Source organism: Rhinatrema bivittatum, chromosome 12 (assembly GCF_901001135.1).
Source record: "Rhinatrema bivittatum chromosome 12, aRhiBiv1.1, whole genome shotgun sequence".
Taxonomy (NCBI): Eukaryota; Metazoa; Chordata; class Amphibia; order Gymnophiona; family Rhinatrematidae; genus Rhinatrema; species Rhinatrema bivittatum.
In genome coordinates, this window is record NC_042626.1 from 49,689,926 (window position 1) to 49,717,109 (window position 27,184).

Sequence of the window (27,184 nt, forward strand, 5' to 3'; positions counted from 1 at the left end):
TTTGATTCACTTTCCCAACGTGAAGCTCTGCTGCCCTTGTCATGTAGCTCACTCACCTCCTTCCTCTCAGTCAGCTCCTCTTTAAGGGTTACCTTCCACATTTTACCAAAGCTGGCATTTTTGAAATCCAGGGCATTGAGTTTTGTGCAACTTCTCTCCACGTTGGCCGTAATAACCAAACCAGACCACCTGACGACCACCGGGTGCCTGCCCAGACATTAGAACTCTCTCCATTTTTAAGTATCAGGTCCGGTATTGCCCCTTCCCTTGTGTGCTCTGTTACCATTTGTCAGAAGAAAACCCCTTAAAAATGAGTCCAGGATCTGAATGCTTCTAGCAGAGTCTACAGCCTGGATACTCCAATCCACAGTAGGCAGGTTAAAATCTCCCACCAACACCTTTGCCCCCTTTAGTGCCACCTTCTGGATGTCTTTGGCCAGATCTCTGTCCAGTCCCTCTGCCTGACCCCACCAGGGTACACGAAGATCTCCTTTTTCCAAAGCAGCCCATGTCTCCTGCATTTCAGTTAAGAACATAAGAAATTGCCATGCTGGGTCAGACCAAGGGTCCATCAAGCCCAGCATCCTGTTTCCAACAGTGGCCAATCCAGGCCACAAGAACCTGGCAATTACCCAAACACTAAGAAGATCCCATGCTACTGATGCAATTAATAGCAGAGGCCATTCCCTAAGTAAACTTGATTAATAGCCGTTAATGGACTTCTCCTCCAAGAACTTATCCAAACCTTTTTTGAACCCAGTTACACTAACTGCACTAACCACATCCTCTGGCAACAAATTCCAGAGCTTTATTGTGCATTGAGTGAAAAATAATTTTCTCCGATTAGTCTTAAATGTGCTACTTGCTAACTTCATGGAATGCCCCCTAGTCCTTCTATTATTCGAAAGTGTAAATAACAGAGTCACATCTACTCGTTCAAGACCTCTCAATCTTACAGACTTCTATCATATCCCCCCTCAGCCGTCTCTTCTCCAAGCTGAACAGCCCTAACCTCTTCAGCCTTTCCTCATAGGGGAGCTGTTCCATCCCCTTTATCATTTTGGTTGCCCTTCTCTGTACCTTCTCCATCGCAACTATATCTTTTTTGAGATGCGGCAACCAGAATTGTACACAGTATTCAAGGTGCGGTCTCACCATGGCGCGATACAGAGGCATTATGACATTTTCCGTTTTATTAACCATTCCCTTCCTAATAATTCCCAACATTCTATTTGCTTTTTTGACTGCTGCAGCACACTGAGCCAACGATTTTAAAGTATTATCCACTATGATGCCTAGATCTTTTTCCTGGGTGGTAGCTCCTAATATGGAACCTAACTTTGTGTAACTACAGCAAGGGTTATTTTTCCCTATATGCAACACCTTGCATTTGTCCACATTAAATTTTATCTGCCATTTCGATGCCCAATCTTCCAGTCTTGCAAGGTCCTCCTGTAATGTATCACAGTCTGCTTGTGATTTAACTACTCTGAATAATTTTGTATCATCCGCAAATATTTCTTTCCAGATCTTTTATATATATATATTGAAAAGCACCGGTCCAAGTACAGATCCCTGAGGCACTCCACTGTTTACCCTTTTCCACCGAGAAAATTGACCATTTAATCCTATTGTCTGTTTCCTGTCTTTTAACCAATTTGTAATCCACTAAAGGACATCGCCTCCTATCCCATGACTTTAGTTTTCTTAGAAGCCTCTCATGAGGGATTTTGTCAAACGCCTTCTGAAAATCCAAATGCACTACATCTACTGGTTCACCTTATCACTATAGAAGTATACTACCGTCCACCTGGACAAAATGATTTTTTTTTTTTAATATACAGAAACTGTATCCTTGAGAAGATTGAGACTCATCCATTAGGGTCAGAAGCCAAGTGTAAGGAAAACATTTCTAGCAGCATGGCTCTCTGCTGAAGAACTCCAGAGAAACCATAGGGGCCACAACAGCTAATCATGGAGGACTGCAGTGTGTGCAAGAGAGAGAAAGGCAGCCAAAGGCCGTACTGAGAGAGTGGCCACTGTGCCAGGCCATCCAACCTGACAAACTTTAAACAGGCTGCGAAACTGCGGTCAGATCTCAGCAGCAGCCTCCAACAAGGATTATAATGACAGGAGTTTAATTAGTAAGGACTTCCTGCCATGCTCTCTTCCAAAAGAGTTCTGAAGGACAGTGCACCTTGACAAGGATCAATCTCCGTTACCGTATATTGCATTTTCCCTGCACTGACGTTACTCCCTTGTGCATCAGGATCAACAAGTCCTGCTGACCTGGTCATTTCCATCTGTGTAATGTTTTGGGTGCACGATTTCTAACAGTGAACACATAGGCATGGCTACATGAGCCAACCCCAGAAGTAAAATGGCAAACGAAAGAAAGATGATGATGTGTCCAAAGGTCATGGTCAACCCAACGTCTACTGCTGCAGCTGTTCTACAGGGCTGTTGGGCCAAACTTGGCACTTGCAGTATGTCTGCTGCCAGTAGATTTTCAGCTGGGAGGGGAACCAGGATTCCCTTTGAAAAAGGCTGGCTAGATAAAATGTGGGAGATGCGCCGATGGAAAAGTTGTCAACGGCTTTGAAAGGGCGAATCAAAACGCATTTGTTGATTTGGTTTTGATTATATGGTGGAGTCTGAGCAGCCTGGCTTCCCATGCCCTCCTGTTTTGAGATTGCTATTGCTAAGCTTTTAGTCCATTGACACATTGGCCTCCAGTAATATGTGCTTTAATTTAAATTTCAGGGAAATTAAAGCATTGTGTATTTTTTGGTGGGTGCCCAAAGGGCTGGAAGCCCGGGGGATACCACAGCCCATTAATTCTTGGGAGAGGTTTCTTGGCACCGATGTCAATATAATATTGCAGGTTCTGAGTATTTTGTGTTCTCCTTTGTATGATGTAAGTGAATGCACAGGGATTATTCTTTACACAACCCTCGGGGCATTTTATTCTCTCCATAGTTCTGTGAATCTGCCGGTCACATCCTGCTGAAATGCAGAAAAATTTATATAATAATCTCCTGACAATGGCTGCCTTTCAGGATGGAGCTGCAGGGTTGCCAAGGCTCCTCCCCGCACGCATGGACTTGTCATTCCGAATTCCTTAGCATAAGCATGAACTACAAGTCCATGTGTGCAGTGGAACACAACAGGGACTGGATCAGCTTGTCCTAAATAATGGAGCCTGTTGGCAACCCTGACGCTTTATCAGCATGCTGAGGAAACAGAGGTAGACCTAATGTCACATTCGTATGTCCCTGTGCCTGCCTCTCGAGAGGGAGCAGTGAGAGGCCTGTGTATAAGTGAAAAATCCAACATGGCCGCCTACACACACCTGCATACAAGTCTTTCAGAATGGCCACTGTACAGGGTCAAGCCCAAGTGCATTCTGGGCACGGCTTTGCACATGAGCAGCAACACCACCCAAGTTGCTTCGAATCCTGCCTCCAGGTGCTGCCCATGGTTTCCAATGGTGGAAGAGCAATGGAGAGAGGCACCCGTGTTGGCCCCAGGTCTTCCCCCACTGCTGTCCATGCCCGCTGCCCTGGTTGCTAATCCCAGAGACACTGCCAGAGAAAATCCGGTGAACTCTCCTCTCATGTGAGCTCCCCTCTGCAGAGCTTGGCGGTGATGCTCTGAAAGGTGCAAGTTTGCACCAGGGCCATCCATGCTCTGTTCTGTTGTGAAGCTGGCTTTTTTCCCCACTGCCATCAACTTATTTAATAAGTGCACTTATTAAACTAATATTCTGCAACTAAGATGCAAGAATTTAAAAAAAAAAAAAAAAGAAGTTACACATGGCAGGTGGAAACATTACCAAAATTTAAGGGGCTTTCACTCCTCGGCCCCTCCTTATCCCTTCTCCCCCACTTCAAAGACCATCATCTCCCCTAGCCTCTCCTCAACCCCGAGCTGATCCTCCCCTCCCCATTCCACCTGCAGATTAAGGTGGCAGGAGAGTGCAAGTGCTCTGTGCTGCATCCGCTTCCCCTGAAGATCCAGTGCCAACTCGTGTTTTGAATCACGCGTGTGGTGCGTGTGCATGTGACACGGGGTGGGAGCGGGTGCGGGATATACATGTACTGTACTCACAGTTGGAGTTGGGCGGGCATCTGCTACCAGCAACGCCTGGGGTTCACGCTCTGCTCTTCCCTAGCTTTGTACAATTGGCGGGCAAACGTTTCCTGCCAGAGGAGCTTTACGCAGGTAAAAATGTCCCGCAGCCAGAAATTCTACACGCCTGAGCTGAGCACGTGGCAAGACACAGACGGCCACCGTCATCAGGCACAGGCGGCCACCATCATCAGGCACAGGCGGCCCGCCTGCCACCTCAAAGACCCGGGACTAAGCTTGTGCTCGGGAAGTTTGGCGCTGGTTTTCTTTACATCGATTTTTATTTATACCACCAATCTTGTACTGGTGCGGTCCTCCCAGTCCACCTGCGCTTGGGGAAGCATCACAGGTCCCCGCCCCCCCCCCCAAACGCCTTTTGAGGTAGCCTGCGTCCTGCACGCAGCCTTATTTCTGCCTCCACCTCCGAATTTTATGTACGTCCCATTGTGCCCCGCTACGAACCTTGGGAAGGGCGCGGGTAGTAAATCCTTTTAAAAGTAAGTAAAATAAAGCTGTAGGAGCTCATAAAAAAAGTGAAGCTGGCACAAGGCTGGGCTGCATGCGCTCTGCAAATGAGACTCTGAATCTTCCTCCAGCCCGGGATATTGGGCTCAGCCTAAGGATAGGTCTTCCACCGGGAACGAACCATTACATCAGATGCGCGCACCAGGGACAGGAGACACGACCCCGGTGCATTCAACCTTCCCTCTGGAAAGCCATCCGTGTGGCTCCCACCTCGTAGCAGAGTCAGGATAGCAAAGGAGCTGCGATGGCAGGAAAAAAACCCCTTAATGAAACCCCGCAGAGAGGTTCCAAGTCAGACTCTTTTCTAGGTGCCCGCTTACGAGGAATGAAGCATGCGCTGGACCTGCCAAATTGCCTCAGAACGCCTTCAAGCGCACAGGGAAAGGCATTGCCCTGTATGTGCTTCAGGTTCTCATATAAAATCGCCGCCTCCCCCCCCCCCCCGAGAGCGAGATTTCACATAGTTTGCAAAAAAAACATCTGGCGTCAGGTGGAATCCTACCCGACGATTTACAGGGGACCCAGGGGACAACGTTGGAGCTTCATTAAGAAACAGCTTCTGGCAGCGACAGAGGCTGCATCCCTGGCAGGGGAATAGGCTCCCAACGAAAATACAAAATAAAAAAAAAAAGCCCTGAAGGAAATCTTTGTTTGTCCTGGAGCTCACAGTTTGGCACCCCCTAGACCAGAAGGCCTTGTAAGATCTCTCAGCCTTCGGGACGGTGCCTCTCACTGAACCGCCAACCTCAACAGCACCGCACGCGAGAGGGCGAAGAGAAAGGACGAGAAAGCAAAGGCCGACACCAGCTCCGTTCTGCTTCGGTTACATTACACCGCTTTCCTTAAAGCCAGGCTCTTTGCTGCCAAGGTCCCTCTTGTACCTGTCCTATGCATTTTTCTTCTCTCCCAGCTCTTCCGAGCCTCCCTCCTTACAGCTTCATAGGACTCCCCTCCCCCCCCTTGTCCTTCAGCGCTTCACTCCATGAAAAAAATGTTCCCTTCCCTGGCTTTAATCGAAGCCCGCCAGGTCTTTGAATAAGGTAGGGCATTGTTGCCGTGTTAAGTCAACTTGAATGCACAGAGATATAATAAGTTAAGAACAAAATAAGGCAATGCCTTGTTACTGGACTAACTTAACATTTCTTGAGTAGCGGTCGGGAGCTATTACTGCCCTTCCAGGGGGCACATCTTCAGCACCTTCATTCTCTGTGCAGCTCATGGTGCAGGCCAGCGGGGGGAGTCTCTGGCACTCAAGAGGCCTGGAGAGCAGGAATCCTTCTCCGCTCTCCGGATGCACTAAAGGACACCCTTTGCTTTCCTCGGTGCTGGTCACGCGCGGACCGGCTGCCTTGAGCTCAGCAGAGCTGGAGACCCTGCAGGTCTCGTTCCTGTTTGGCTCTTAGGGACCCGAATCCTAAATGCATGCTTCTGCATTTTCTTTGGATTAATGGGTGGTTTCCATGCCTTTGACTGTTTTCCAGTTGCTTAAAAATCATCTTTCATCTTATTTACCTCCTCCGGCTTGGCTACTCTGTTGCATATTTTCACATCATCAACTACATGCAGACGTCAGGCACCGAAGATGGCGAGGACCTAGCTCTGATCCTTGTGGTGCCCTGCTGGTCACGTTCCCTTCATCAGGATGGACCCCCCATGGACTGCTACTCCGAGTCCTGTTGCCCAATCAAATTCTCACCCGGTGTATAAAAATCTTTTCTTCCCACTCCCAGGCTGGTTACTTTGCTCACCAGTTTTCTGCGTGGAACAGTGTCTAAGGTTTTATTGAAATCCCGGGAGAATAGGAGTCGTAGCCTACTGCTCTGTGCATGAGCTTTGGAGAGAAAAGTGATGCTAGCGTTGCACCAGCAGAGTGAGGGGCTCGGGTCTCCCCACCTCCATGGGAGACTCTGTGCTGTTCCCAGCTCCAATACTAATGCTTTGTGACTTCGGGCGAGCCACTCTATCTTCCTGGGCCCCGCTGAAATTGAAAAACAAGACAGATTTCAAATTGACTTTCCCAGACAACAAATTAAATTATTAAGCAGGTTGCTAAAAAGATTCCAGTACGGCAGGGGCTGAAAAAAAAAGAGGCAGAGCTGCATTAAAAAGCAAGGAACAACTTTCTCAGTAGAGCTGGTGGAAACCAATACCATGACAACATTGAAACATGCTTGGGACAGATACGGAGGACGGTGGTAAAGATAGGCATGAAGGCAGGTGAAAGCAATGCGAGATGGGGCTACTTCTAGTCACACTTACTAGCCTGCCCATTCAGTCTAGCAAGACTGGCCAAAGCAGCTTACAGTCAAAACATTTCAAAAAACACCCTACATAAATAATAAAAATCATAAGACAAATTCAAAATCAACAAATAGCATTCAATGATCAGAACCACAATTATCCCCACCATCCTGAACTACTCCAACCTGCCCATCCAGGGCTCCCAAGGAACTGGACAGCAATTCATGGGCAGACGTTTCTCCCTCCCCGACCGCAATTAAATAAACAACAAATTAACAAACCAGGCAACCTGCCAACTCCAAACCCACTATAAAGAAGCAAGTCCAATCCACTCCACCCAAAAACCAACCTATTCAAGAGAGTCTCTCTCTCCCTTCCCATCGCCCCCAAAAGGGTTGACCCTCATAGCGCTCCTTCAGAGGTGACCTGCAATGGTGTCCTGCACTTCTGGAGGTGGCAGCTTCTTCAAGGCCCCTGAGCTGACATCAGTGGGGGGTATGGCGGTGGAGCCAGGCAGGCTGGTGCTGGTTTAAATGCAGGGCACTTGTATGTTCATCTAACCAGGATAGGACCTAACGAGAGACGTCAACAAAACTGATTTGGATAAGGAGCGAGCGATCTCCTGCAGGTGGTCAGTCATGTACAGCTGACAACTGGGAGATATTCTTAGCTACAGCGGTGTAGATGGGAACAAGCCACGTATACTGAGTGGGGCCCACTGGTTCTTATCTGCTAACATCCACGACAGTACTAAGTAAGGATGGAAGAGTGAGTTTCAGAGACAACTAGAAATTTACAGGTTTTTGGCAAAACAAATATTTCCTTGTTGGGACTTTTGTTAAGTTTCATTTCCCCTCTTAAAGTTGACAGAAGCAAGAATGCATTCAACCACGTAAAAGCTCTCTCCCAACTCCCACGGCTGCAGTGCAGCTCCTTCTCTGATCAGCACTGGAACATCGATAACACCCCCCCCCCCCCTCCCTTTTAATCTAATTGTAACCGCAACCTCTCAAAAGGCTGCTGGATGTCAGAACAAGCTTATGAAAGAAGAGTCTATATCTGTACACCTTCAGAGCGGTGGGTCTGAAGAGAAAACAGGAAATCCACAGGAAAGGCAGTGCCGGCTGTGCAGCGAGACAAAGCCCTTAACCAGGGCAGGTGCGACCTCGGCCAGGGAGGATGACAAGTGACACGGCAAAGGGTGCGCCCAGGCCTAGGAGGACCTCAAAGACCCAGATCTAGGGGTGGGCGAGTTATGGGACTACGTTCCCCGGCTCTCCAAGGGTCTGTACAAACGAAAAACACTCACGTGTCACTTCTACAGAGGTGTTGTGAGAGAAAGAGGAAACGTAAGGTGAGGGTGCACTAGATAACAAATCACATTCCTGTCTCTCCCTCAAGCTCCTTCCAGGGCAGAGAATTTCTAGGAAGGGAAGAGGCCAAAACCCACTGCCAGCCTGCTGAGATGCCAGGCTGAATATGGACCTTCGAGCTGGGGGTGGGGGGGGGGGGGGGGGGCAGTCCAAGACAGGGGTAACGGGAGGAGAGGAAGCAGCCAGGAGAAAAAAAAGAGGGGTGGGGGAAGACAGTGAGGCTTGTGGTGCATCACAGTAACCAATAACAGCCCCAGCACTTGAGTGGCCTTCCTTCTGCAGGGCCCGTACCCGCACACACCTAGCGCTGAGGGGCACCAGGCAGGACCTTCAACTCCAAGGATGTGGCATGAAGCCACCTTTTCCCCAAATGTTCTGCAAAGTTCACAAAAACGTGACACCGCAGACTAATAAGACAATTCAGACAGAAGATGATGGAATTTGCCTTTTCCATGGCGGCAAAAGTGATGGAGGTGCAGGATTTTATCAGTTTCATGGGGGGGGGGGGGGGGGGCGGAGAAAAAAAAATCTTTGTAGGGTAAAAAGCAAAAAAAAAAAAAAAAAACGTTCGTGGCAGAGACGTGTCTTCCACAAATCTTTCTGGCTCAGGCAAAGAGTCGTGTTTCTGCACGCGAGCCCCCGGGTTCACGTCTCCACCGGCCGCAGGGGCAGGCATGAGAAGGACAGTGCCCGCGACCCCTCCATGGTAACAACTGAATGCACGCACATCCCACAGGTCTCACGGGCAACGGGTGGAAAAAAACGAAATGGGAAGGAGTCGCTGTGAGGCTGCAGTTCAGGGTTCTCGCTTGCTATCCCCCCCGGCAGGCGAGAAATCCCAGAACGCAGATCTGAGCTCCTTCTTGGCCAAGGACTCCAATGCCGGTCCTGCAGCCGCCAACCGCAGGCGAGAGGGAGCACGCAGCATGCTCGGGCCATGGGGGGTTTCCACGCAGCGGGCAACTGTGCTACTCGCCCCCACAAAGCCGGCTTTCACGTCAGCCATCGGAAAGGAAGAGCTGTCTCCTTAGCCGTTTCACTTCCGTGCTATTACTGTCATCCATTAAGGGGAAACCTGTGGGGACGTTTCTGCATGGGGTCACCTGCCAGAAGCGGCGTTTACCACCCTTAGCAACTTGCTGGGCAGGCTGGTTGGACCATTTGGGTCTTTACCCGCTGTCATTCACTATGTTACTATGTAAATATATATGGTCCCCAGTGCAATACAAACTCACTTGCCTTCTATTCAGAAAATTATTTCAAACTTAAAACAACCGAGTGCCAACGCAACAAGCATCGACTTGGAAAAAAAAAGAGCAAAGATATTGATTTTTGTTTCAAAAAAACCTACTCAGCCCTGGTTTGCTGCTAAAGTTTTATTATTTGATCTGTTCTGATTTTATTGTATTTAATAGATTTCTGTAAGCATCAGTTATTATGTATACTTATGTCATGCCTTGCTAAGAGTATTTGTACATAAGCGAGAAACAAACCTGAGATTTAAAAGCTGCCTCAAGCAGTCACCCATAAACAGGCACAGCATGGCCAGCAGCAGTGCAAGCTTCTCACACACACACACACACACACACACCCCACCCATGCACAGGCACGGCCTGGAGAGCAGCACCCACACAGAACAAGTGCAGCCCAGGCAGCAGCAGTGCAACCTTTGCACACACACACACAGCCCCACCTCCATGCACAGGCACGGCCTGGAGAGCAGCACCCACAGGGTCCCACCACAGAACAAGTGCAGCCCAGGCAGCAGCAGTGCAAGCTTCTCACACCTTGCTAGCAACACTCACACTCTCTCTCTCAAAAGGACAAAATAAAAGCTGGAATGGTTCAGACTGTTCTGCAGCAGGGTCTTACCATCCCCACTCCCCCATTAGTGCCATGGCCCACTAGGAAACACCTCCCCCCCCCCCCCCCCCCACCCCGATGAATACTGAATGGCTGAAGAGCTAAGACTGGGCCATGCACCGCACCAAGCAGCTGCACAGCCGACGACAGAAGACAAAAATATCTCCTAGCAATCTTAACTGCTAAAATAGTGCAGCGAGAGGCTGCAGGCAGCCTTTCCCAATTCAATAAAAATAGATCTAAGGATCGGATATATAAATAACCTCCTTGTGTGGGTTTCCCTGGTCAGTTTTTACAACGGGAGCTGGAATTAAATATTCTCCAACCAACCACGCTCCAGTCCTGATGCAGAGTTCCCTAAATTTCAGCCCGGGGGGTGATTTTTTTTATTTGGTAACTCTTGGCTCTTCTGAATGGGTAATTATCCGCAAGGAGATTGCCACAGCTCCTTTAGCCCCAGAATTTTTCGTGTCCTCGCTGGGTTTTTTTTTTTTTTTTTTCAGTAAAATGTAGTGTGGCTGCTCATTTATTTGAAATTTTATATTTTACTCTCTAGAACAAAAATCAGCTCAGTGCTAATCTTCCGGATTAGCACACAGCCATGTCAGGGCGACCTTAAATCAATTTTCTAATTTCTTTTGCGCCAAGTTGGTCTCCCATGCTACTTTTTTTGGGTGGGGGGAGGGGGGCAGAGGAGAACAGATGTTGTCAAGAACAGTCAGGCCATGAAATCTCTGTATATACCAGGAGTATTTGGGGGGGGGGGGGGGGGGATTTGTGAAAGCATGATCTTACAAGTCTACTTGTTACTTTCTGTACATGGATTAATGATGCTCCTTGATGACAAACAGCACAGCGGCCCCTTAGTTTGCTTACGCATAACGATAGCTGTGGCTAAGTGAGAGGAACTCTCAGGAAAATATCTACTCACAAATCACACAAAACTCGGAACTAATAATGTCGGGGGATGTCAAGAACTATTGTTAAACAAATCTATTTTATTTAAAAAAAACACAACTATAGTGTAGGGCTGGCACAGTGACACAGGAGACTGCCACGTGGAGGATGAGAGTTCAATTTCTGGCCAGGTCGTCTTCTCTCTGCCAGGGGATGCTAGGAGATAGCACTTACCCCCCCCTGCCCCCCCCCAGGGCTGCGAGGAGAAGTCTCAACCATCGCTCTTATGGCAACATCTAGCAGCCAGATTGAGGGTCCAATTAGCTGGATTATGCAGACAGCCACAGTTTGTGGACCTGGCCGAGGAATGTTGCTGCGACAGCTGGGCTGTGCTGGAAGGAAGATATAAATAGGGTGAATCCAATCCCTTCCCTCCCCCGAATAGTTGCAAATGAAGGCTCATGGTGCTCTAGTCAATTCAGATTGCACTGGAAGACTAAAAGGAGCAGGAAGAATCTGCCAGTCCAAGAAAAAAAACCAAAAAACTCATAACCAAACAAACAAAAATATATATATTTTTTTTTTTTTTGCTACTCCAGCTGCTTTCAGACCTTTCGTATATTGATGTATAAACATAATTGTACACACAGAGTAAACACTGGCTTTCCCCCAATTGAACCCCTATACAAATGGCACTGCTCACCACAGACAAGCAGGTGTTACGCAGATCGATTGGAAACTATTTCTTTATAGTGTGTCTGCTCCTTGCACACGAATCGTTTATAAAATGGCTTTGGCCAGAATAAGAATCCATTTCCTTACTTGATTTGGTGCTCACATCAATTTGCAACGTCAAATGTTTAAATGTGTTCAGTGTGGCTAAAAGCACGCCAAGAATTATGTACAAATAAATCTGGCTATGAGCTATATTGCGGGACTTCTGATGACAAACAGGGCAGCGACATTGCCCAGTGTTGTGCAGGAAAACTTTAAAAACTATTGCACCTTGGTGTAAACGTAAAGGGGAAGATTATCCCCTACATCCAACTGCTTTTCCTAAGGTGAACCTTTTGCACGCAGGGGCTTATGATTTCAAGTCCTCTCTGCAAGACAATGACACTAGGACTGGATTGGTTTGAGCTGTTAAAAAAAAAAAAAAAAAATTGGAGCCAATTGGTAGCCCACATTTTGGCAAGGGAACAGCTGTTAGCAGAAGCAGAAATGATGCAAGGATTGGGCCTCAGCACCCACTGACCTGGAGTGGGAGAAGGGAGGGCACATCATAAACGGACTCAGGCAGGGCCGGTGCCAATACACAACCCAGCCCACATCAAAGTCTCCTCTCTCGAAACACGTGGCCGATGAAATCCTCAACATGCCACAGGCACACAACGGTTGGTCCCTGTTTGGGGGACTGGTGGCAAGGGATGGGGGAAGGATACATGGTTGCCAGCCGGCTCTGGTTTTTTTTTCACCCCCCAATTCCATTCATGGGTTTGTAGGCCCAATTCCCCCTCCAAGAAGAACAGGACTACATTTCCCTGCATGCAACAAACCAGGACTGGAGCAGCCTCTTTGCTTTGATGTGGGTAGGGTGGCAAGCCTGCCTGCAGCAGTTCTGTAAAAAAGGTCCACTCTGTGCTTACGAACAGAACTGAAATGCATTTTAACACAGGGAATTCAATTTCCCACTCGATATTGCTTCCATGTCATTTTGCAGGCTGTGAGGAGTAAAGCCTGGGGGTGGACAGAGGCTTAATTACAAGCAATAAACTCAGTGCAATCAGGCCTTGAACTGTCATCATGCGAGGAGAGAACAGCTGGAATTTGTGCTATCAAACAGCTGCTCAGTTCTAGTGGATGTTGCACATAACCACGGCATAGCAGGCTTTGTGCATATGACTGATCTTTTATTTATTTTTTAAAAACGTATATTCCGTTGATCCACAAATCTCAGCAGATTACATCATTACACTCCTAATTAAGAGACAACAATAAAACATTTTCAATCTAATACATAAATAAATAACAATAAAAAAACAAAAATGTCAAGCACAAAAGGAGCAGTGACATATTTATATAAATAACAGCAAACTACAGCTCCACTCTATCGGGGACATCCCTGCTGTCTAAATGCCTAAGTGCCGAAGGCAAGTGAGAAAAAGATGAGTTTTAAGCTGTTTCCTAAAGTGGCACAAGTCTGTCTCTGCCCTGCCTAGTATGATTAGATTGGAAGCAAACCCTGTAAGATATGAGAGCTTGAAAAAGTCATAATAGATCATTTACTGAGGCAGAAGCAGAGGGCCATCGTCAGGGGTCTTGCTGCAAATAAAACCGCTATTCTATAGAGCTGAAATAATGGGGGACAGAGCCACAGGAACCATGGGGAGAAGTTCAGGAGAAATGCATAATTACTTGATTTTCTTTCCTTTTAGTCCTGCTATACCAGTCCAGAACTACTGGTTATGTTCCCCTTCCAGCAGATGGAGGCAGAGCACATGACTTCGCTATTTACATGTGGGACATTTAAAACCTGTATTTTCATGACAAAGCAGTTTATTAAATGAAAAAAAACAAAAACAAAAAACTTTTATTAAAATTTGCAATTAAACATTTTTTCAAAAACTAACTAGAAAAGCTTAGGAGATGAACCTCTAAAATTTCTGAAATAAACTTTTAGTAAAGCCAAAAATCATGATTTTTTTTTTTTTAATTTATGTGCTCGAGAACAAAAATCCGCAATAATTAAAATTTTACCTTCCCAGGCAAGTTTCTGGACTGGTGTAGCAGGACTAAAGGAAAGGAAATGTATCAGGTAAGTTCAAATTTCTCCTCCCTCTCTCATCCTGTTACAACAGGAGCAGGATGTATGGGCTGATAAGAACATAGCAACGGTGATGCCAAGATACAACCTGAAGTTGTATCTCTGGAGCTTCTCACCCGTTTCTTTTGGCTCTTCCATCTCCTCTTGCCCACCGGGCAGGTAGGTATGTGCATTTCTAAACACATGTACTTTCACGACTGAGGTATTCATGGGGCTGGAGGAGAGGGCGGAAAACGAAGCAAAAGGAGAGGCTCGATTAAAAAAACAAACAAAAAAACCCATACCCAACAGAGAAAGCAGGAGCAGATCTATGCGGGTAACGTTTCGTTGGATAATCATCAAAACGAAACTGCCAGGGCGGTTAGGCTTTGATTATTGGTGGGAAAGCACCAGCAGAGTTTGCAGTAACGTGGGCACTCTCAATCACTGCCCCCTATATTTACCTCTGCATTGGGGGTGTGGGGGTAATGCTCTGAAGAATATCAGTGCAGCAGTGTCCCATCACAATTTTGCTTAGATTTGTTTATTCTGGGTCTTGAAAAAGAATGCGAACGTCTCCTCAGGAACAAGATACCGCTAGAAATTACAAAGTGGGCTACCCAACACTTTTTTGGGCACATGTGTGAAATCCCCCTAGCAAAACTTGGTTTGGTGTCCCGTCTACACCAATTTTCAGGACATATTGGAGAAATGGATGGAGTCTCGAGGACTCCGATTTCAGAGGGGCCCTTGCAGCTGGCTGGGAGCACTATATAAGAACGCAGCACTACCTGCCAGCTCCATCAGCGACAGGGGGCAGCCCACTCTCCTCCTCCACCTCCGCCTGGACAGCGGCAGCTGGCACTCCGCGTGAATAGTGCATGCTGTCAAAGGACCCGAGATTGGGTGCAAAAGAAGTAAGCAAACAAAAATAAAGAACACCTCCCAATTCAGGACTAGAATTGGTCTAAAAAATTAATAAATAAATAGCCCCACCCCCAAACCAACGTTTGCCTCTCTTCCACTGAGGGACTCATTCCTGGTGGCATCACATGAGCTCCTCTGAAGCACTGGACTGGATGAAGGACCTCGGGATCAAATCAGAAGAGAAAATGAGGTCATTAGCTCTCAGTTCCCCAATTAGCAGCTGATTTCTTCCTTCATTTTTCCTTGTCTGGGTCTATAATAATTCTCTTCACAGTGCTGGAGGAGTTGGAGGAGCTGCAGCTGCTGCCTTTGTACGCAGCCTGCCTAATTCTCTCCCCACCACTTGCAGCAAGAGACACGAAATGCGTTTGTGTGTGTCTATGGGGGTGGGGGGGGTCCTGCTATCTCATATATTAGCCTCTCTGAGACTCAACGCAAGCCACGTTCTCTCTCTCTCACCGGGCCTCAGTCTGCACAACTGCAATCTGATGAAACATTATCTTCCAATCCATCTCAAAAGCATCCATGCAACCCCTGGTAGCTACCACGTGCCCTTCCCCCTGTTTCCAGAGGCAGTAAACAGCAAAGCAGGCCCAGAATCTCCTACAAGACACACACGTACGCATAATGCGATCCACGTAACCACATGACCCAGGTTTCAATTCTACCTTCATCACGCACTTGCCCTGCAGAAAGTCAGTTCCTAGGGCTCACACCCTGAGCCATAAGCTCTGTGGGGAAAGGACATGGTAACCCTGTGCTTCTTTTCAGCTGCAAGCCAAAAACATTAACATAGGTATTAACCTGCAGGCGGGAAGGGGCAAGGGTGTCACTCACAATCATAGATCGCAATAAGATCCTGGCCAGAGACTAGTGCTGGGACGGGGCAGGTATTTTACCACGGTTTCTGGTTTTCTAAAGGTATTATCAGTGTTTTTTTTCTCAGGGGACATGTGCCTATGCTAAGTGCTGGCACTTTTTCCTCCACCTACCTGCTTGATTTGCACTGTGCTCCCTTAAAAAAAAAAAAAAAAAACAGCACCGGTTTTTCCTCAGAGAGCAAGCACTGCGTACTATTAACGCCGTCTGCGCTCATAAACCCTGCCCATGAGATTATGGATGGAATTTAGAAGGGCTGTACTTATTTGGGCCATGTCTGCTTGCCACATAAGCCGGCCCATAAAAATTATTTCCGATGTACTAGAGAGCATTGCCTGCTGCATTGTCGTCGTTTAATTTTCGCAGGAATTCAGAGGTGCGTTTTCTTCAAGGCCTCCCCTTTAAGGAAGGGGCTTTACCTCCACCAACACTGTTTATTTAGACATTTTATGTGCCGTCGTTCCATGTACAGATCACAACGGTTTACAAAGTGACATTCACAGTTATAACTCAAACGATTGGTTACAGCAGCAATATTCTGACACAGGCATTAATATCTATCTAGGGAATTTTCTATTTCATATTAATAACTAATCTAGCTCATAAGGCACGGAGTACGGAGAGCTGAGATAAGAGTGTTCACATCTTATGATCTCGCGTTAGACAAAAAGACTATAATGGAAACGTGCAAACAAATCTTTCTGGCTCTCTGTTTTCTGGTGTTTTAATTTAATTTAGAAGTGTTTTTGAAGAGCCATGTTTTTAGCTCGCCTTTAAATCTCTATCAGGTAAAATCCGTAACATCTCAGGGAGAGAATTCCATAGCTTTGGGCCAGCTAAAGAAAACACACAATCTCTTATTTGCATCAGATGTGTGCTCCTTATTGCTGAAATAGTAAATAGTCCTTTATTTTGGGATCGTAGTGTTCGCCAAGGATTGTGAGGTTGTAGTGTCACTCCTAACAAGCTAGCGTTATTGGAAAGAATGATGTAGAAAATTATCCTTAGTACTTTATAATAAATTCTGGATTGTACCGGTAACCAATGCAGTGAGAACAGCGAGGGTGCAATGTGATCATATTTCCGAGATCCTAATAAGAGTCTTGCTGCGGCATTTTGTAACAGTTGTAGTGGTTTTAAGTGACTTGCTGGAAGACCTAGAAGTAAGGAGTTGCAGTAGTCTAGGTCCGAGAAGATTAGAGTTTGCAATGCAGTACAGAAGTCTGCCAAAGTTAATAATGGTTTCAACCGATGTAGTATACGCAACTTGGCATAACCAATTTTGATTAGTTTACTGAAGTGCAATTTCAATGTTAGGAATACAACTAGATGAGAACCTAAGTCCAGCACTAGATCTGAAGGATTTATTTGAAAACTGCCCAGGTCCATGACAGGTGGTTTAACTATCAAAGTGTTTCTACTCAGCCAATGATTTCGGTCTTCTTGGGGTTTAATGTTAGTTTAAGTTGTGAAACTTCTTGCTGTGTTGCTTTCATACAGTTAGAAAGTATCAAAGCTGTATTTTCATATGATTTGGAGAGTGTTATGTAAAACTGTATTTTGTCAGCATAAAGGAAGAAAGATATTCCTAGCTTTGTTAGTAGTTTACATAGAAGGAGCATGTAAATATTGAAAAGGCTGAGCCTTGAGGGACGCCTGTATCACACTGGAAGCTGTCGCATATATGGTTGCCCAGTTTCACGTGGAATGTTCTGCTAGATAGAAAGGAAGAGAACCAGCTGAGAACCTTGCCGTCGGTACCAGTGTTTCTCATCTGATGGCAAAGGCTGCTCGTCTCCTCCCAGTGCCCAACCCTTCCCTGTAAATGATGCCCTTACCTGGACTGCCCTCAGCACGCAGGAGGGAGGCACAATAGGGATATTTTTACAAGAGCCTCCGAGAGGCACTTTCCCCCTAGCCAGTCAGGTTTTCAGGAATGCCATAATGAACATGCATGAGAGATCTGTCTACCCCTGCTCTAAGGTGCTACACTCATGCTTTTATCCAGCACCAGCAAAGGCCCAGCTGCACAGAAGATAAAGTGCCATGACGGCGAAAAAGCCCAGCAGCATAGACAGAAGTGCAGAACCCGATGCTTTAAAACTCGGGTTGCATCAAGTTGTCCCACCAGAGAAACAAGTGTGAAAATTATGACCTTCACATGGCCTTCAGGTCCTGTTTACTTTATTGATTTTAAATTATATATAGATATATATTTTTATCAGCTACACAGGAGTCAGAGCACATGCTGGTAAGCAAAACCAAGGTCAATTTTTGCACAGTCTTTTCTAGATTGGAGGTCAAGGGCTTCTCAAACCTGTCCTAGAGACCCCATAGTCGGTCAGGTTTTCAGGATATCTACAAAGAATATGCAGGAGACAAATGTGCATAAACTTGCACAAAGTGGAAACGCAGTAGATATCATGCACGTTCATTGTGGATATCCTGACTAGCTGTGGGGGTCACCAGTACAGGTTTGGAAAGCCCCAGAGAGAATTCTACTTCCATGGTTCTCAACATGTTCCCCAACCACCCCCCACGCCAGTCGGGTTTGCAGGAGAGATGTTTACAAAAGATCCTTGAGACAATGAGAGCCAGGGACGCAGGTGAGAGCTGCAGTGCTTCCTGCCCCAGGATCCCACAAGGCTGGCGCTCCTGCACGTCCCTCTGGGGCCGGCAGACCCTGCCTACACCGGCTCAGCTACAATTACATTATATCTGAACGGAATCACAAAAGAAAAATGTGAAGGAACGAGCTGCCTGTTATATGATGGCAAGGGGAAGCACAGGGTAGCATACCGACCCCCTCCCCCTCAGTTTTAAAGCAGCTGCCACATATCTGTTCTGCAGCCTAACTGGAAATGCAGAAAAGAAGAGAATTCCTGACTGCGTGCTAAGGAGTAAGACAGACAGCTGGGACCAGACTTGGCCAGGGCAGCTTTCAGCTGGCACCTTTTTACACCAATTCAGATGTTAAAGGAGAAAAACAAAATTCCTCTCCCCCGATATGATTTGTCAGGCAAATAGGTGGCTCTCCATTGTGGGGGCAAAACACAAAAAATGGCCAGTCCATAGGTTCCTATTCTCAAGGACCAGAGAGCGATATGCTGCCTGTGTCATATCACAGGAGCTCTGGCCAGCTCTGCTACACTGGAGTGGGAGTTTTCATAAAAACATAGTTTTATGATGGGCTCTCCCATCACCCATTCCCACGCTCTTCTTCGTTGAATGCCTAGCATGTATCGAGCGCTCTGAAGAAAAACACGACAAACTCCGTTGAAAAAGAAAACGAAATTTAACACCGCTCCCCAAAGAATGGGGACTCGCTGTGCGCAGAGATGGGAACGCTGCCACAAGCAGTCACTTGTGTATCCATAAAAGTGCAATCCAAGCCCTGCCATTGGCCAATGAGATGCCACCACTTTGCAGTACCTGAAGGGTTTTTTTTTTTTCCCTTTGTATTCATTTTCTTTCTGGAACAGGAATGTAAAAATGCATCACGTACTGGATCCAATGCAACCATAGAACAGCTAAGAGAAGAGCCATCAGCAAGGATCAAGTTTACATAGCATGAAGGAGGCCCCCTGTGATGGCTTTCGTCACCGGTACCCAAGGTCAGCAACCGGCGCTGCCGACAGAAGGGAATTTTCGGAAACCGGTCAGCGGAGCTAAGATCACGGGCGGGATAAACTAACAGCGTGTTCTTCACCCCACAGCTCGTGCACATGCCGTTAAAAAAAAAAAAAAGAGACCCAAGTTTGTGGCCAGAATGATGGAGACTGAGCAGCAGAAGCTTGGGTAGGGCTGTGCTGCTGGTTTTAGGCATCAAACATTAAATTCTGGCAGGAAAGCGCTCAGCTTGATAGGAGGAAGAGCTGGAGGAACTGATTCCAATGCATTATTAAAACGCTTCCGTCAGCTGGAAGACAAGGGACGAGAGGTTATGAAGTGTCACTGCAGGAGGAGCCTGCACAGAAAACCTCGAGAGCTGTCCGCTAGGAACCGGTCCAGAAGCACAGTGCTGCCTGCCTTTCATGAGAAAGCACCCGGCGGGAGCACACGCTCTTCAACTAGTTCCTTCCTTAGGTCAATTCCTAGCCTCCTCCTTTTCTCACATTCAAAGGGAGCTCCCAGCTCAGTCAGAACGGACCCCACGCAGGGCTATGGCAACCCGAGATTTGATTTACAACTATCGGGGGGGGGGGGGGGGGTCTCTGCTTTTAGCCCTTTCCTTCCACCTAGTGCGACCATTACAGCGATAGTCTGGGCCAGGGGCCACAGATTGCAGCTCTCTCTGGAACACAGTACTTGCACTCCCGGGACCCAGCCAGCAGATGTCACTGCCGAGCAACTGCTGAAACTCCCTCCACTCCCTGGAGGCAGGGAACTCTGCCACCACAGCATTCATGGACCTCCCGAGGAGCAAAGTGCATTCTGCTCTCCTATAGGCAAGGCTGCTACCGAGCCAGAGGGCAAGATACATAAGGAGGCTTCAACAGGGCCTCAGATGCCCGATGAGCAGAACTGCAGCACCCAAAACGTAGGGCTTTAAAATCAGCAGGACTCCAGCAGCGTAAAAGTGTAACCCAGACAGTCAATAAAGGAGATAAATATGTAACCTTAGATCATCTTCGTTCAAAACACCCCCATACGTTTCTCATACCAATATCATGTCCCTGTTACACCCCCCAAATCACTCAGCAACTCTATAAACTGTACAAGTCTCATGTCCCCCGTCCCCCAGGACCTAGCTCCACACCTGGTTTGCTGCAGCTAGGTCTTCCTGTTTCAGACTTGTAAAGGGGCCTGCACATCTCAGCAAACGTTGCCAACTTTGCTCCCCAAATCACTCAATTGCAATCTGAACTTAAGTTGTTTAAAAAAAAGCTCTCAAAACCTGGCTATTCGAGCAGGCTTACAAAGCAGGCATCGGTTAAAATCTGAATCCCTCTTAATGCCATTTACCAATTTTATTTTTATTTAACTTTCACATTTTTACTGATTTACTAATTGTTCTTATGACCATGATTTGCATAGCACTTTTTTTTTTTATAATAAATTATCTTAATTTGTATGCTTTTAATTGATGTATTAATTGTTCTTAAGACTACTGTTTTACATTATGCTTTTCTCTTTTCCTTAATTTTGTTTTTACGTCTTGTACTGGATTGTGTGTGTGTGTTTCGAAACGTTTGTAAAGCGTTGTGACGGCTAAACAAGGGAATATAAATAAATAAATACAAGCTCAAGAAGTCTGATATTTCTCTCCGGCCCCCACCATCCAGGACCCATCTCCATCTGTTTCAAAGAGGGGGGGGGGGGTGGAGGAGTAAACCCACAACCACACACGCGGACATTCAATGCAATCCCGAAAGCCTCTTTCCATATACAACGTGGGCTAATAAATCAGTCATTAAAATTAAAGTAAAGGTGGCGGTGGGAGAGCCGCTAAAGTACTTAACGGAGAAATAAAGCAGAAAAAGGAATTACGGAGGGAGGGGAGGCGACAGTCCCCTGGACCTTCCTAACAAAAAAAATCAGAGACCTGGAGGCCGCCACGGCGGAGATGGACTTGGACCTTGTTGTCGCCATCGAGTCTTGGTGGAACAAAAGCAGGAATTGGGACGTGACCATCCCCGGCTATAAACCGCTTCAGAAGAGACAGACGACAGCTCTTTACAAACAGGAACACTACAATAACCTCTTCAGTCAAGGGAGAGCAGAGAGAAGGTGCCCTGGAAAATCCTAAAAAGGCCTTACCCTCCAGCACAGGGACAGGAGGCGGAACAGGCTGCGGTGAGAGGGTTACCAGGATGGAGGCCATGCTCGTAGGCGACTTCAGTCTACCAGATGTGGAGCAGATCTGCAACATTAGCGAGGTGCGAAGGCGTCCTGGCTGCCCTAACAAGAGGTGATCCTCAGGCAACTGGCGGACGGGCCGACGTGAGGGGAGGCTATGCTGGATCAGGCTCTGGGACCAATGGAGACAGCGTCACCAGGGCCGGTGCAAGGCTCTTAGGCGCCCTAGGCGAACCTTCTGCTTTGTGCCTGCCCCAACTCCTACCTCATTCGCACCCGCCGAGTGTGCGCTTCTCTGGGCCGCGGGCAGGATGGGCACTGCTCGCTGCTTACCCCGAGCGTCACCGACCTCAGGGGAAGGGAACACTTAGGGGTCCAGGGATGACTACTGTGTGCTTCAGCCTGCACGGAGCCGTGGTAATTCTCAGGCAAGGGCCTCCAGGAGGGCTGACCTCAAGCTGAAGCGTGATAGCGCCGAGGCGGCCCTGCTGGGAATCGGAGGTGAAGGCTACAGAGAGTTTTGCCCACGAGTTAAAAGGAAACATTGAGAAGGCAAGAGATCTCTGTCGGGCCGACGCAATAAAGGTGCTCGCGGCAGAGCACAGTTTAACCCATTTTTTTTTTGTGCGCATACTTGACTGCCGACGCAGCGAGGCGCTTTGCACACAAAAAACCGTGCACCTCGAACGCCCTCTCATTCAAATCCTACGCCAATGGCATGAGCGTACGCCAGTGAGGAGAGGCGCGCTGGAAACTTAAGTCCCAGTCCATGGTGACATAAAGTTTCCATGGCTATTGTTAGGCTATGGGAGGAAGCCTGAGTTCCAGTGCTCACAAAAGGGGAGGGAAGGCAGCTGTCTCCTCTGCCCGGAGCTATCTTGCTCTCCCCACTCCCCACCATTCCGCGTCAAAACATGCGCTCAGCCTGTGTAAGAAAGCCGAGCTTGCATTTTAAACTTGAGTCTGCAGACTGTTTAACTTGTCTTGCTGCATCGGTTAAAAAAAAAAAAAAAAAAAAAAAAAGAGTCACGTGCAGAATTTCAGGACAACTTTACTGCGCTCCCAATGACATCGAGCCCTGCATAAGGAAAAGGCAGCTGAAGACCGACATGGATCTCTACGAATAAAAATATTTCCAGGAAAAACAAAGGGGCCAGGAGGTGGGGGGCAATTAGAAGAACAAGGGTCCGGAGGGAGGAAAATAATTGCCGAAATCCATACAAGGAGGAAATAAAAAATAACAAACCTCCAGATTAAGGAGAGAGAATACGACATCTGCAAAAAAGCAGAAATCTTCAATAAGTTCTTTTGTTCAATATTTACAGGAAAAAAAGGGGGGGGGGGGGGGTAACAAGGATCTAAGGTGCCAAGGGCATTAATCAACGTGAAACGAAATTACAGAGGCGGCCAGGGTGGGGGTGCATGGGGGTCCCACCGACAGACCCTGGAAGAGCTCAGGCAAGTGCTCACTGCCCCTCCCCCTGTATCCACGTTACCCTCCAAAACAGGGGGAGGTCCCGAGGGGCCGGGAGAGCGCAGATGTGCTCCTGCCACCTCTTAGTCTAACGCCGGTGGGGGGGGGGGCCTATGGAAACACCAGAAAGAAAGAGCGCGCAGGACCCTGAAAGCAGTCGGGTCACAGGGCGCCAGACAGCAGAGACTCAGAGGGCAAACCTAATTCGGTTCTTTCACGGGGCGATGGAAACGGCGGTCAACGTCGCCCAGGGGAACCTTTTGAGATTTGTTCTCCCTGCTCCACGTCGAAGATGGGCAAGGAAGCTCTGGAGAGCAGGGAAGTCTGAGAGAAAGCCATGAGCCGAGAGGGTGGGAGCTCGCTGGGACCCTCGGTCCTAGGACCAGTTTCTGTACAATCTCTTTATCAGATGCAGAGGTCCCGAGGGAAAGCATGGACGGGTTTGTAGATCACACGAAAACCTAACGGTGTGAACAACGTGGGAAACAAACCGGCAGAGCAGTTAAGGTGTTGGAAAATGAGCTGTGATGCTACAGAAGCAGAGGTTTGGGGTGCAGAGATCCACTGAGAAGGGCGAGAACTGTCAAGGAGAAAGAGATCTAGGAGTAATTCTCTCGGATGACCTTTAGGTGGCCACTTAATGTAATAAAACAGTCAGGGAAGCTTGCAGTGTGCCCGGCTGCTTAAGGAGAGGTGGCAGCAGCGGGGAAAAGGAAGTGGCCTGGCCCTCACTGGCGAGACCCCCACCTCCAGCACTGCTCAGCTCTGCAGGCCGGACCTTTGTAGGGACATCGAGAGGATGGGAGCGGCTCTGAGGAGGGCCGGCAAAACGGTCCAAGGCCTGCGACAGGAGCCCGAGAGAAGGCGGCTTAAGGCACTCGAAATGCATGCAGAGGGGAGAAGAGAAAAGGGGGCGGGGGGGGTGATAGAAAAATTCAAATATCTGGCAGGCTTCAATGAATCACAGGAAGGTGAAATTTTCCATAGAAAAGGGGGTCGCGACCTGGAGTTGCAGGGAGGAAGGCTCAGAGAATCCTTTACTGGGGGGGGGGGGGGGGGCAGATGCCTGGAATAACCTCCTAGCGGAAGTGGCTGAATCCTGTCACACACTGCTTGGTTTCTAGCTGGCGTGGGGCAAGAACAGGGGAAGGCGGTAGGAACAGGGTCGGAAGGCTGCAGGCCAGCAGACTCTCGGCCATTCTTCACTCCCTGGAGAGAGAGTCCAGGGCAGATAAAGAAAGCTCCACCGAGTAACAGGGCAGCCAAGAGGAAACCAGCAGATTAGGACACCCCAGAAACCAAGGAAAGTGCTGCTGGCAGCCACAGACAGCATGGAGGCCCCCACAAATGCTCCAGGTGCTAGGCTGGGCTACATCCTTAGTAAGGTGACCAGGAAGGCACCGGCTGGGCTTTTCCTGCTCTCATCTACTATGCGACTGGCACAGGCTCAAAAAAAACAAACAAAAAAAAAAACCATCTAAAACTTCTCGGGAGCCAAATAAAATAAATACCAAAAAGGAGACTCCATATCCAGAAAACTATCAACCGAATAATCATTAAATCTTACTGAATTGGGGTAGGGTTAAACAATATTCTGAATGCACACCAGAGGGGTGCAACTGTTTACCTGCAAAACCCTTCCAATCACAGGCGAGAACCAGAGGTTAAGTCATAGGGGGTCACATTTTGGGAACATAAATGTCAGAACTGGTACCTCCACCCCCCAAGCAAACATTACCAGAAGGAGGTTTGTTTGGGGTTTGTTTTTTTAAGGCACATGGTAAAGCTGTCTGGTAGCTTAGAGAAACCACAGTTCTATTACAGCAAAACACTTTTCCAAGAAAAGAAGCCCCCACCCCACCATCTACCTTCCCCTTACTCCATGGAGGCAAGAAAGCTTTGAATTACTATAAACTCCAACGACGCTGTTATTCCTATTTCGTTTAAAAAGAAACCAAAACAACATTCAGACAAGATTCTGCCCCCCCCCCCCCCCAAGTGCTTCAAGACTCCAGTACCGAAAACCCAGGCGTGCAGCCACCTCTGGAGTGCGCGACCCGGGGCGTCTCCAAGGTTTCGTGCCCTCCACGATAATTCCCCCAACACTGCCCCAGTGTAGAGGCGTCCGGTTTTACTGGGAAACCATCCAGCACGGGGACTCCCCGAGTCAGGGATCCCCCCTCAGTCTGCCAGCTCCGGTGCTGGGCTGCTCTCCCCGCTCTCAGGTTTGTCTGTCCCAGTAATACTCGGCAGGGTCACGACTGGAGCATCCTGCAGTAGCCCTCCCCCCCTCAGCCTTTTTTTGAGTCCTATGCAGGGATCAACGTAATCAGGGGAGCCATCATTAGGGACGATCACAAGGATAACAGGGGTGGGAAGGGGGTGAGGAGACAGGCATATGGATGCAAGGGGGAGGGGGGGGAGTGGTAGGGGGCTATCACAAAGATGCAGGCACAGTTAAAGAATAGAGGATCAGTATTAGGATGCAGGCACAGATGGGGGGAGGGGACAGGGACCAGGATTAAGATGCATGGGGGGGGGGGGAATAGGGACCAATATTAGGATGCAGGGGGGGGGGGGGGAATAGGGACCAGGATTAAGATGCAGGCTGGGGGGACAGGGACCAGTATTGGGATGCAATGTGTGGAGGGGGCTTTAATTAGGAGCAGGATACAGTGGGCCGGGGGTGAGAGGCGATAAGAAGACCAAGACCGGGGAGTGAGGGGCGCTCGGCGGCCACTCTTACCTTCATGATGCCGGGTGTGCGGTGGCTGGCGGCCCGCGGGCTCCTCTCGGCGGAGTTCTCTCGGCTGCCCCTGCCCGGCCGGGGGCTCTCTGCCCGGCATCGCCCGTTCGCCGGCGGCTCGTCGCCCGCCCGGGACGGAGCCAGCAGAGCCTCCCGGCCCACAGCCCCCGAGCCCCGGGCGTGAGCCGCCATGCTCGGCGGAGCCTCAGAGAGCGATCGCTTCCATGGTTGGGGGAGGAAGGGGGTACAGCGATCCCTCCCTCCCTCCCTCCCTCCCCGGGCCCTGCGGCGGCCCGCGCTCCCCCCTCACCACCGCCGCCGCACGTGCTCCCGCTGCCGCCGCCTTCCCTTGTCCCGGGCGGGCTATTTGCCTCTGGCGCTGCCTCGCCTCCTCCTCCTTAGCCACATAGCACTCCGGTGAACTCAGCGAGTAACGTGATCAGGCTGCAGGAGGAGGCGGCGGATGCACCGGGGCTGAGAGTTTGCAAGCAGCAGCTGCAGCCCTACCCCACTTGCTCTGCATTGCTCTTGCATCGCACACAACCTGGACCTAGGCGGGGTGGGGGGTGGCTCTTATTACCGGAGGTGGGCGAGTCACAGACATCATGTGCACCGCTTCCGCCCCCCCCCCCCCCCCGCAGAACCCCTCGATCCAGTGCCCGATCGCCTGAAACTTCGCACTGGGCTTCCCTTTTGTCCGGCTGGTTCAGATCTCGCCCCCCACCCCAGCTGTTCAATGTAACGGCAGACGGACGTCAATCTCTCCTCATCAAAGCACAGGGCTAATTTAAGAGCAGGACGTGAAAGGGAACAGGAGCCGCGCGCTCTGCCCTTCCCCGGGTCAGGGAGCTGCAGCGCTGCCTCTCTCCGGTGCACCCAGACCCCGGGGCTAAGGGCAAAGAGAGTGCAGCCCGAGCTGCTGCTGCTGCTGCTGCCTGAACGGGGCCCAGGCTGCCAGCTGGCTCCAGGTTCACAGGGCCGGTTTGATCCTGCAGGGACTTGTAGTCCCATGCATGGCCCTAAGCAAAGCGAGATTACAAGTCCCATCAGGCACTGGGGGTAAAACCAGGCCTGGATGAGCGGGTCTTGCAAAACGGGAGGCAGCAGCAGATGGCGCTGGGCTGAGTGATTTACACTTCCATCCCTTCCGCTGCGCAGGGTTAAATCCCACCCCAGGCTGCAGAGCATCGGGCTTTCTTTTGCTCTGTGGCCCTCTCCCCGGGTCTTACTCCTTCATCTTTCTTTCTTTCTTGCCCAAGAAGGTTTTTGATGCCCATTTTTATTTTTACACTTATGTGGAATAAAAGCCAGACACCTCTCCCTCTCGCTCCCCCCACTAAAAGCAGATTATTTTCCATAGGCACAGAATGGGGAAAAGTTCTTTATGAAGAATGCCTGAGATCTCAGGCTTTGGGTTTCTGCCTGGCTACAATGAAAACCAGTCATGATGACTCAATTTCTTGACTGTAAGGGCTATCTAAACCCAATTAAGTTTTTTTTTTCTAGGCGTCCCTGCGGAGTACAGC

At 48.8% G+C, this 27,184-nt stretch overlaps 1 protein-coding gene across 3 annotated transcripts in view; it reads right to left on the reverse strand.

Annotated features, from left to right (window-relative positions):
* LOC115073856 (inactive phospholipase C-like protein 2) overlaps positions 1 to 26,548 on the reverse strand; it is a 109,954-nt gene extending 83,406 nt beyond the window's left edge. For 2 of the 3 annotated variants that reach the window (XM_029572743.1, XM_029572746.1), the window contains exon 1: positions 25,659 to 26,548. In XM_029572743.1, the coding sequence (XP_029428603.1) occupies positions 25,659 to 25,850 (192 nt within the window). In that variant the 5' untranslated portion in view covers positions 25,851 to 26,548. The remainder of the gene's footprint in view (positions 1 to 25,658) is intronic. The other variant, XM_029572742.1, reaches the window with a different exon arrangement.
* Positions 26,549 to 27,184: the final 636 nt, after the last annotated feature.